This window comes from Gasterosteus aculeatus, chromosome 13 (genome assembly GCF_964276395.1).
Source record: "Gasterosteus aculeatus chromosome 13, fGasAcu3.hap1.1, whole genome shotgun sequence".
NCBI classification, from domain to species: domain Eukaryota; kingdom Metazoa; phylum Chordata; class Actinopteri; order Perciformes; family Gasterosteidae; genus Gasterosteus; species Gasterosteus aculeatus.
Window position 1 is genome coordinate 18,257,291 of NC_135701.1, and position 12,192 is coordinate 18,269,482.

The 12,192-nt window shown below is 43.3% G+C and overlaps 1 protein-coding gene across 1 annotated transcript; it reads left to right on the forward strand.

The window, feature by feature from the left end:
* Position 1: 1 nt before the first annotated feature.
* On the forward strand, positions 2-11,564 carry ift81 (intraflagellar transport 81 homolog). The gene is made up of 18 exons (XM_040196762.2): positions 2-1,391; positions 1,498-1,601; positions 1,674-1,854; positions 1,933-2,022; positions 2,215-2,280; positions 2,573-2,683; positions 3,185-3,269; positions 3,747-3,910; positions 3,996-4,091; positions 4,496-4,642; positions 7,476-7,625; positions 8,356-8,484; positions 9,184-9,273; positions 10,071-10,157; positions 10,291-10,362; positions 10,603-10,688; positions 10,898-10,943; positions 11,074-11,564. Exons 1-18 carry the CDS (start codon positions 1,248-1,250, stop codon positions 11,254-11,256), a joined length of 2,031 nt encoding a protein of 676 aa, XP_040052696.2. The 5' UTR covers positions 2-1,247; the 3' UTR covers positions 11,257-11,564.
* Positions 11,565-12,192: the final 628 nt, after the last annotated feature.

Below are 12,192 nucleotides of genomic sequence, written 5' to 3' on the forward strand. Positions count from 1 at the left end.
AGTGGTCAAAATGTTCGCTTCTAGTCAAACAACCGTGTTTTCAGGTAAAGCTGATAACGAAAAGAGTGAACTTCAACGGACAAACACGTGCTGACGAGGAAGCGCGCCGCGACAGTTATTCGACCAAAGCTCTGGAAAGAGGACAAAACGTGACATTTTGAAGGCGGCGTGGTGGACAGGAGGGTGTTGACTTCAGGTTGTTATCCATCAGGGAGAGGAAGACGAACGAGGTCCCCGGCTCTCCAAAAAATGTCTGCTTTAAAACGTTTGATTTTTTTTAAACCCACAATAAGCACACAAAGGACTCGCGTGGAGCCGCAGCTCTGGTGTTTCTCTCCAACACTGCGCACTTGTCGTTGTGCTCTGAGAACTCGGATTAGTGCAACCAAAGTTCATTGTGGGGCAACCCGACGCCTTACGTTGCCTTACGGTAAATATCGCCCCCCCGGCGGTTTCGGGACATTGCTGTTTGTAGCCTGCAGTCTTTTGCAATTGTTTTCTAAAAACTTGCGTTAAAGGTGAAGAGAAGAGCCATGCATATCACAATATTCAATACATTTTCACAGCTACATGTATGGACATTTAGACACTATCAAATGAGCTGCGAGTAGTTTTTATTTTATTTTTAATAATAATAAAAGTGATAATTACTTTTTTTTATTAATATGTTTTTTTTTGTTTTCGTTTATAGTTGTTGGAAAACAATCTTTACATGCCAACAAATAAAAAAGAATTTATTCAGTTAAATGACTAGACATTTGAATGCTATCTGACTGTGTAATATCTATAACATGGTTCAAATTGCCTTTGTTCCAACCATAAAGCACATACGGCAGAATTTCCATCAACCTTTGTAATGTGCTCTCAGCGAAAATCTGTATGCGCACATGTAGCGCAGCCCTAACTCCCTTGATCAGGATGTCAAAACTACTTCCTGCTAGCAACCAATCCGCGACGCCTTCTTGGTTTCCATGGTGCTGTTGACATCAACCGTTACTTTTCTGTCCGTTGAACTAGCAAATTGACGAGTTAAAAACACGAACTAACTTATCTATCGGAAACCTGACTTTACTATTTGTACATATTTCTGTGCCAGCAGGTTGAGTGGATTTATTCGCTGAGGTTTCTCTGGGGCTTGGATTGCTCTACGCCAGAGAGCTACGCTAGTTAGCTAAAGTTAGCCTCGGCTAATCCAGAAAAGGAACGGCTTCGTTTATTAGCTGCGAGCACGTTACGTATCGTTCAAGATGAGCGAACAGCTGAAATTAATCGTTGAACAGCTGAATATGGACCCATTCAAAAAAAACTTTAACCTCATCACGTTTGATTCCCTCGAACCGATGCAGCTGCTACAAATCTTAAACGATGTTCTGGCTGAAATCGACCCAAAGGTGAGTGACTGGCAAGGCTTTATAGTTCGCACAGTTGTGTCACTGCAAACAGTGTGTGTAACGTTACATTTTGTAATCTGACTGTCATCCCAATTCTTTTCTTTAGCAAGCTCTAGATATCCGTGAAGAGATGCCTGAACAAACCGTAAAAAGAATGTGTGCTTTGCTGGGGATGTTAAAATACAAACCTCCTGGCACCCACTCTGATGTGTAAGTAATAACGTTAAAGGAGAATACGTTTGTCTCGTCCTAGCCTTAATTGGATTGTATTCTCTCATGCAGGAGCGTCTTTAGACAAGGCTTGGTGGCTGGCAGGAAGCCCGTGGTCCACCCCATCCTCCACTGGCTGCTACAGAGGCTCCCTGAACTGAAGAAAAGGGCTTACTTGGCTCGCTTTCTAGTCAAAATCGAGGTGCCTGCAGAGTTCCTGCAGGATGATGTCATCAATGACACCTCTAACCAGGTTGAACATTTGTTCTTTTAAAAAAAAAACTGCAAATAACCTAAAAAAAGGCAGTGCAGTAATGTTGTGTGTTCACAGTATGAAGAACTGGTGGAGGGTTTTAAGACGTATCATAAGGAGTGTGAGCTGCTGAGGACCTCCGGCTTCTCCACAGCTGAAATCCGAAGGGTGAAGAAAACACGCGCTTGGCTTTTTTACAATCACTGTCAAAGTTTATTGATAATTTCCTCCTTTTAATATGAAAAAAATATCCCATTTTGAAATCATTATTTAATTCAGTTTTAACATTGACAATGATATAATGAAGTAAGTTGACACAATGCACTAAAACAAAGGATCCCCTTTTTTCTCCAATAACAGGATATTAGTGCAATGGAGGAAGAGAAGGACCAACTAATCAAACGTGTGGAGAGGCTGAAGAAGAGGGTAAGCCAGACCGTTTAGAGAGGCCCCTTCACTCCTCTAATGCTTGGAGGGCTTTAGGATCCACTGGGGACTGAAAACATGACCCCGTTATATACTCTCATCTCCTCTAATAGTGCAGACAAGGCTCTGACAGGCCGCAAGGCCGTCTTAACGAGGTGTTGATTTAATGGGTCTTACTTGTCGGCCTTGCCGAAAGTTGAAACGTGACTCTGTTAGACCTGCTGGGATATTTCTGGCGACCGTGTGATAGCCTGCCATCACACAGCATCATGTTAACTTGTGCATCCACTAGGTGGAGTCAGTGTCCACCCATCAACGGATGCTGGAACAGGCCAGCCAGCTGCGGGTGGAGAAGGAGAGAGAAGAGTCACTGAGTCACCAGAAGCAAGAACAGAAAAACCAAGTAAATGCTTGCAACTCTTTTGGAGTTACTAATCCATTTGCTCACCTTGCTATAATTTATAGTGGACCAGTTAAACCACATGCTGTCTGCTTCCCAAAGCTTTTTCGGCACCTCACTCTCAGTACTATTTGAATTTGACCTCAACAGCAACATCAAATAACACCATAACATTTCTTTGAAATACTTTTGCCAAGATATTTTAAATACAGCTGAAATTATCAGTCTGTTAATCCGTTAATCAACTTAAACAACTTTTTAAGATGAAATGTCAAAACTTGTGTGCTATTTTTCTTTTGTCTTTTATGATATTAAATTGCATAACCACAAGTCATGTGAAAATGGAACCTGGAACGGATTCTTCACTATTATCTGAAAATGTATGGAAGGTTTCTCATCACTATGAAACCAGTAGTCAGTTGCAGCCCCTATGCTGAACAAACTCATCAATGTACATGTATAAATGTACTTTGCACACATCAGTAATCCTAACGGTGTGTTCAGCTGTTCCAGGCGGAGCAGAGGCTGCAGAGATCCCAGCAGCAGTTGAAGGATTTGCGGCAGGCGGCAGCAGGCGCCAATCCAGAGAGTGAGTACCAATGTCTTGCTGTACAGCTGGAGAGGAAGTCCACGGATCTTCGAAGTGCCATAACAGTGCTCACCAAATTCTGCAATGATCTTCTTTTTGTTCTCATCTTGCGTTGGCCTCTTTGTGCACAAGGAGATTTGCACATTTCCGTTTTTCTAAAAGGACCTCTGCAGTGCAGACTAGTGTTAAAGCCCTTATCCCAATTACTGTAAAGAATGTGCCGGTCCAAAGAAGTGCATGCAAATCACCTGGCTGTTTTTCACTGTGTCAAATTGTTGTTAAACTATTGAATTCTGAAAGTCTGTTTCGATGTCCTACGTTTTGGATCATAGTGGTGTGTCTTCCAGGTGCCTGGATGGTTTGTCATGTGTAAAAGATCTTCAGCTCTTATTAACTCACTAGAGCAGCAGACAGCCTGAAAGGATTACAAACACACTGAGCTCAAAGTACTTGATTAAAACGCCCCGTCTCTTCCAGGCTTAATGAAGAGACTTGAAGATGAGATCAAGATCAACTCCTACATGGTGTCTGAGAAGCTTCCCAAAGAACTGGAGGGTGTGAGGCGGACGGTGCAGTACCTACAGAAAGTAGCGTCAGAGCCTGCCATGGGCCAGGCTGATCTCCAGGAGCTGGAGGACAAGGTCAGGACCGGGAGGTGACGTTAAGTCTGTAAACACCCGTAGCCTGCAAAGTGTAACGATTGTCCTGCGATATTCACTTTCACAGATTAGAGATGTCGATTCTCAGATAAACCAGCTGTTCGAGAAGCGGATGATGAGAAATGACCCCATGGATGACAAGCTGACCCTCTACAGACAACAGGTGTTGAATTTATTTTATGTCTTCAATTTCTTTTTGTCTATTTTGTCTCTGGTGAACTGGGTCATGTGGGCGCTGACCCACTCGTACAAAAAGGACCTGTCTTTTCTTTTTAGAGAAAATCAATGCATTGATGTACTGGATTATTTCACAACTTCCCCGTACTGTGGGATAAAAGCATTGTTTTTGTCAATGGAGTCTCGTAGCTTTGGAAAGAGCTTAGACGTAAAAAAAACCCCATCTGGACTGTCTCTATTAAGATGAGCTCAGGGAAACGGTCCCCTTCAACAGAAGAATGTTAAAATAGCCTTCTAGTGTCAAACGCTTGTCTTCTAACAATATCCCCTTTGCCTAATTGCTCAGAGGCTCTTTGTTTTGTACATTTAAAAAAAACGGGACTCTTGCAGGCCTCCATCATCCTTCGCAGGAAGGCGTCGAAGGCGGAGGAGCTTCAGGAAGCGAGGGAGGAGCTGGCCACAGCGGAGAGGGAGCTGAGGGAGAGGAGCAACCAGGCCCAAGCCTCCGAGGGCAGAGAGGTCGTCCGCGGTGATGAGGTACACCACTTGATCTTCTTCTTTCACTCACAGAGAAACGCGCGAGCGAAATATCTTCTGCCATTTTCTCGAAAAAGCCGGGTAGATTTGATCAACCTCGACGGACAATAGCCAAGAAAAAAAACAACATTTTGCACAACTCTCTTCTTTTGGTATCTTTCAACATGGCCACGAAACTCCAGCTTTATCTAAGTGAGTAGAAGGCCCGAAAACCCAAGTGGCTATTTCTGTTCTTATCCAAACACAGACAGGCTCACTGTCTAATGTTACTTATCCCCTTTCCTTACTCTCCCCCTCATTCTCCTGCCGAGCCATGAATAGGACACAACAGAGAATATCTAGAACAAGGAACTGGACTGTGCCAACGGCCTGAAGGACGGCCTTTTCCCTAATCCTGACTCTCATTAACCTCCTAATTTAAGTCGTCTGGACACATTAAGCACATTCAACAATAAAGTTAAATCTAATCTAATCTATTCGGGGCATAAAAGCTTTTGTCTTTATTTATATAGTATGACCAGAAGGACGTACTCTTCCCCTGTTCAGAGATATGAAGTACACATGATGAAGTACAATCATGTCAATGAGAACATTTACGTTTAATATCCATTTGCTGAGAGTCGGGATCTTTGCAGAGGTTCCAGCGTTGTCGCTGCTCCGTCCTGTCGGCCCCCTCCGTCAATCCCCCAGGGGGAGTTTCCCCCCTTGTTTTACCCTGAACACTGAGTACAACTGAGTTGCATACAAAGAAAATATGTTAATTTCTCTCCAGGAGCACAATTGACCTCTGTATTTAACCCATCCCAAGCATTTCTAGGAGCAGAATGCTATTGTAAAGCCCTCAGGCGGGAGGGCGGGGGGGGGGCGCTTAGAGGTTTTTGTGTCCCGGTTGTGGACACATGCAGACAGGAAGGAGCCGGGGATTCAAACCGGCAGCCTTTTGGACGACCAGCGATTTTAAAAACTCAGTTACAGCCGCTCCATTTAGTTGAACGACTTCATTACTTTTTGGACCTGATACTTCTAAACTGTTTTCTCAATAATGTAAAATAAAGCACTCATCTGAGCAAGGGAGTGGAGGAGAAGTAGCAACGTCTTCTTCGTCAACATCTGTGCAGGAAGGAAGACTTAGAAGATGTTGTAGAGGGGTCCTCCAATACCAGCACTGTGAGACAGAAGCTCACGTGTGTTTCTGCCACTGGTGATTGTCTCAATAAACTATTGGGGGAAACTGACATACCGTTTCACGTCTGGCTGAAGAGGGAGCAGTTTGTAGTGACAAAGAGAGCCCTTGAGAAAATACACGAAGGGAGTTAATGGAAAACCTCTTTGTCAAACTCAAACTCTGCTTATCACGCTCCTCGGTGGATTTCGGCCTTCAGCCAGTGGAGATGATCACTTTATCTGAGGTATTTTCCATTCTGCTGGTTATGTGTCATCACATGCCACCCAACCAACCGGAGGCTCTCTCTGAGAGGGATGACTACATCTGCTCGCCATTGGTTGGCCAGTAACACGAAACCACCTTATCAGCCAGGCTCATCGCGCTGGTTAAAATAAGTCCCGCTGCAGGACACAATCATCCATATGAGCGACGCGTTTGCCTTTCCCTGAAATCTCCTGTCTTGTTTGTTTAATCTTTGAAAGGATGCTCTGCTACTGTACAGCTACAAATAGATATGTAGAGCATGTGCGGCTGTGTGTGTGTGTGTTGCCTGTATGAAATAAGTGGTGGTGTTATGACGGCGCTGTTGGTTTAAGAGCAGTTGTTTTTTGGGGACACGCTGTCGGGAACGCCGTGCAGAATTATTCTGCTGTGCTAATTCCTATCCCAGCCGTGTCTGCCCTTGATGTCCCAAAATACACAACGAATAAATGTACACACTCACAGCTACACGGATCCCCCAAGGACATGAAGCCCATTCTGTGATTTCTGGGGCTGTTCTCCCGTGTGCACGTTCATTAATAGCTGGTCTTCATTGTGGGGGCGTTTCACTGTGTCCCGACAGACATTCAGGGTGACTGAACATCCGCTAAAAGCAGCTCCTCTGCCAGATGAAGCTGTTTGCTGTACGTAGCTGGCCGACCGATCTGAAAGGAGCGAGCGGCTGTTTTTGCGTGTTGGCCCGGCCCTCGGTCACTGCTGTTCTCTGATCCCTCCCCAGGCTCAACCCTTTGTCTTCTCCTGTGGCCATTCACAGCGTCTCAGCTGTGCCGGACACCACGTCGCCACACACAAACTCTATTTGTTCCTCTTTGTGTTTTACAAAGAACTATTTACACTATCTTGCTTGTTTTAGCCCCGGGGGGGACACGGGTTTCACAAATATTAATCATTAACAACATTTTTGACTAAATGTACATGAGAGGGGCGACTGGTTCACCTCAATTCACCGTCATGTTTCACTGTCACTGCTCGTAGCTTCTAGATCCTACACAGAAAGCCCCGAAGACCACGAACTGCCCAGCACCAAATGTCAAAAGGGCAACTTTAGTATTTAGCAGGTTAAGAGCCAGAGACTTGCTCAGGAGTTGGTGTCTTTGGTTTGAGCCAAAGGAAAGTGTTTATTGGAAAGACATCTAGCAAGAGATCCACAACTCCCAACTCATTGCTGAAGTTGCTCTGTGAAAATAAAGTGTCAATAAAACCGTTTGCTAAATATTTCTACTGCGCATATTATCCGTTAATGACGGTTTTAACTTTTTCATATCAGTGTAGCAAATAGACCAGAGTTTAATTTAAAAGCAGATTGTAGTTTAGTGATCATTTTCCCTAAAACAAATGTATAGTGCATCTATTTAATGTTAAATTGTTTTTCTTTGTCCTTCACAGCTGAAGCGTATGGTGGTGAAATTGCGCAGCAAGGGTACAGTTTGCAAGAAGCAACGTGAGGAAATCGCTGAGCTGAAAGCCGAATATGGAGTCCTGCAACGAACCGAGGAGATTCTTAAGCGCAGACACGAGACCGTCCAACAGAAACTGGTAACTCTTTAACCCACTCCTATGTTTGACTTCCACACGGACAATATTTAAAAAAGAGAGACACACTTGCTGCCTTTTAAAAAAAAATATAAAGTCTCGTACAAGCCGCAAGCTAAAGTCCCTCAAGTTCATATTTGATCTTGAAAGGTATCATTAGGTAGTAACCACCTCCCTGCACTCATGCCGCCATTCCAAAACGTGCTGCTTTCACCTGATCACCTCACTCGCGCAGTCCGTGCGAACAGCAACGGTGTTTGTGTAAATGTCTGGAGGGCTCTGACTCGCCGACGGACTGTCTGACGCAGGCCGGGCTGCTATTTCTGAAGGCTGCATTCTGCTGCTCCTCCTTCTGTGTGCAGCCCACACAGGATTTGAAGCGATTCCAATTTTTCTTGTTATCACACGTCAAACTGCCGACACGTCTGCCTCTCTCATTGTGTGTGTGTGTGTGTGAGCCTGATTTTTAATTTTTTCCGGCTGGATAATCCATTCTGTCAGTATTACTTTTATTCCAGGGAGATTAAAATGATGTGATGGGTAGGGAGCGCTGTTACTGCCTGTATTCTAAGACATAAAAGTATTTGTTGGAATAAAAATAACAAAGTTGTTTACAAAAAAAGCAATGCACTCATGTTGCTGTGGACATTCCCTGTGACTCCTGGTTGGTTTACGACGAGCCCGTGTCACCATTCAATTTCATCGTTGTGTGTCTCTGTTTGTGTTTTTCAAGCAAACTGTGGAAGCAGAGAAGGGCATCTCCGGCTACAGTAGCACTCAGGAGGAGCTGGAGAGGGTGTCGGCCATCAAGAGCAAGCTGGACGAGAAGAAGGGCCGCACACTGGATGACATGTCTGAAATGGTAACAATACCAAGGAGCACTGCATCCAAAATGTGTATGAACACGCATGTTTGGCATTTGTTGAACTTCTTATTTGAAGTGTGAAACAATTGGCTGTTTTTAGTGTTCAAGTTTGAGAAGGCTTCAGATTAACAATAATCAGGATCACAGAACAAACGGGCCAATTCAGGGTAAATACATTATTCCAGCATGGCTCACAGCTTCTGTCGTGCTTTTGTGGCAGGGCCCAGAGGAAAGCAGTTGCAACTGATTAGTCCAAGCTCCAAGCTGGAGGGAAGCTTATTGATCCCCTTGGCAGTTTGTACATTTGTACACATCATAATGACGAAGTCAAACATCCACAGCTCCAGCCTGAAAGTAGTCCTTTGCAATGGCGCTGCCACAACGCTGAAAAATGTTAGGACTACTTAACGAACTGTTTCTGAATATTGTCATATAACCATTATTCTGTCTTTTCAATGTTCCTTTTGCAATCGGTGTTGATCAGATTTGTCCGATTGCACCCGTCTGGGGATGATGCTGCCTAACTTAATTATCCACTTATTAGTCAGTCACACAACCTGTTGTTTTCTCTGCAGATTATAAATATATAAAAAAAAGGTAATACAATTCAGCATTAAAGTCTATTCTTAATTGGCCTTGTATTAATCGTAACACTTACATTTGTTTTCAGTTTTAATGCAATGTTTGATGTTACAGGTGAAGAAATTGAACTCCATGATAGTGGAGAAGAAGTCCGCTCTAGCGCCCGTTATAAAAGAGCTGAGGTCACTGAGGCAGCGGTGTCAGGTGAGCAGCCCTTCCAAGAATCCTCACAACCTGTCAATTAGAGCTCGGAAAGAGCATTTGCCAGCTGACCAACATGTGAATGAGCCCCTGTCACAGTCATGGCGTCCCATTATTGTCCTCGGTCCCACACACCTCAGCAATAAGTCCAAACCGGTTTAGGAGTTTTTCCTCTGGGATTCAACCAGTTCTGTGAGTCAGTATTCTTGAAAAAAGAGGTGTAATTAGTATTGAAAAATGGAATTAAATACACAGTGAAAAAACATTTCAACACAAATCCCAAAGAAAAGAACAATCATATTACCCTATTGTGAGAAAAACACAAACTCTGAATTAGGTGAGAATTCTTTTAACGTGTGTCTACAAACCAGTACTCGTGTGTGTGTGTGTGTGTGTGTGTGTGTGTGTTATTGTGGACAGGGTCCATTAAGAATAATTTACATAGTCCATAAATAAATTGTTCAGTGGGAAAGCCCCTCCGCATCGCGGCGCTAAAGCGGAGGATTACATTTTCCTACACATGTTCCCAGAATCACTCTTCCATCTTACCGGATAATGTCTACGAAATGAAGAACTGCAACAGGAAAACATAAATAGACTCTGAAAAAAGAGCCTGTTATAAGTTAAACTGCTCAAATGGCAGCGGTGATGTTTTGATGTGAAACAGTGCTGAGAGTGTGACAAGAGGGTTAGCAAGTGTGTGTTGTGTGCATTTGTCTCACTTTTTGAGCTGTGTGTAAAATCTTTTGTCTTCCACATTGTGTGTGTGTGTCTGACTGTTTGGATTGCAATCTCAACAGGAAATAAACCCGGACTATGACGAAAAGAAGGCGCAGTATGAAAGTTGTACTGCTGGTTTAGAGAGCAACAGGTCTAAATTGGAGCAGGTATGGTTATTATCCCACACTGGGTAGAACAGAACCAACAGTGTGAACATATTAACACCTGGTTATCCAGTGTGTTTGTTTGTAATATCTCATATCTTTGACATGGCATCACGTTCTTGTTTTTCATTTGCAGGAGGTGAAAGAATTGATACGAGAGACCACACAGGAGGAAAACCGATATCATCATATCAACTGCATGTCAGAGGCGAGTATTTAAAAATGATTGTCGCTGATTGTTGCCCAATGGAAGGGACAATTGTTACCACAAGCCCCACAGCTGGGTGTATAACACACATCCGTACCAATGTTTTACAAGGCGATCACGGTCAAATTTGAATTCATACTCAAATCTCTGAGCACATGGGTGGCCGCTGCACGGAATAAAGAAACCTGCCTCCGAAAGCTCCTGTGGGGAAATAGAACTTTGCATCTCGGTCCTCCACAGATCACTGAGATGCAAATACAGCGGGCAGCCGAAGAGATGAAGGCCTATGTTTCCTCTGATCCACTGGAGAGGAAGAAGGCCATCAGGTGAACATGCAACATGAATACACTCCCATAACCCTTAATACAACATAGACAGTTCAGCCGCTGTCACTTTATTTTCTCATACAGCAGAGAAAGTTGCAACACCTTGTTATCAAGATAAGCTGATACAGCTGATGATTTTTTCTTTTTTTAAACAGTGGGTGAAAACCGCATGCTCACGTTTGAATGATGTGATTCTGCTTCGTTCGCAGCGAAGTGTACACAAAGAACATTTCAGAGCAGGAGTTACTTGGCAAGGTGAGAAAAGCTCTATCCTAGAAACTGACGACATTTGGTGCCATGATTCTATCAACAAGATGTCTGAGACAGACAAGGGAACGGAGACGGTTCATTTTGCTCATCAGTATTTCTTCTTTGTGGATACCAGAAGTTACGTGAGAAGCAGAAGGTGGTGAGGGAGAGCCACGGCGCCAACATGGAGCAGATGAAGCTGTGGCGTGACCTGGAGCAGCTGATGGAGTGCAAGAGGCAGTGCTTCATAAGAGCTCAGAGCCAGGCGTCTATTGGTCAGGTGATCCAGGAGGGAGGCGAGGACAGGCTGGTGCTGTGAGGACTTGTCCAGGTCACCTACAGAGCACACCCTTCAACTTAATATCCTTATCGTTATATCCTATTGGACACGTTAGCACATGGTTTGTGTCATTGTTCACGGGGTTCATCTGTCCCCTACATGCCAAGATAAAATATTCCTATTGTTCAACCTTTTTACAAGCAATATATATATATAAACACTCCCAACCTTTATATCTTTCTTTATGTAAGACATATTAGATAGTTCGGCTGTCTATGTATTTTTATCAAATGTTTATTATTTTTGACTGAACCATTATAATAAAAAAATATATATATATAATAAAAGGCAACGGTCTGTTTATTAGTAACATAATTGCCCCTCTATAAATTCCTGGCTGTGATAAAGATGTATTTACATATTACAGTTGAAACTGAATAATTAATACAGTGACTACCTAATACTAGTATCTAATAGACAATTTCCTTGTAGAAATCAAATGATGATTAAGAACATTATATTTACTCTCTTAAACTTGATGAAGTATAAATTGTTATGATGTCTTTATATCAAGTCATATATAACAAACCAAAGAGTCTACAAGAAGTAATTTGGTTGTCAAAATAATAAGCTTTATTAAGTATTAACTCATAAATCAATTTACTACATGTGGGATAAGCTTAATTTCAATTTGACTTTTGTTGCTGCCACTACCCTCTGTCTGTTTCAATGTTTCACGGTTCCTCCCGCCCTCCCACAGAAACTTAATCTGCTGTTGACAGCGTGTCAGCAGCTCTTGTGCACAGCGGATCAGGTGTGCATCGTAAAAGGCAGCTGGATTTCAAACTGCGCAGTGCCATGTTATTTTTTGCAGCTCCTCGTACTTCTCGGGACCCCATTAAGGCATGTTGACAGATGAGTGATGGCAGTAAAACATCTCACAACTTCAGTGGACCAAGTGCTACCGGTCCTATT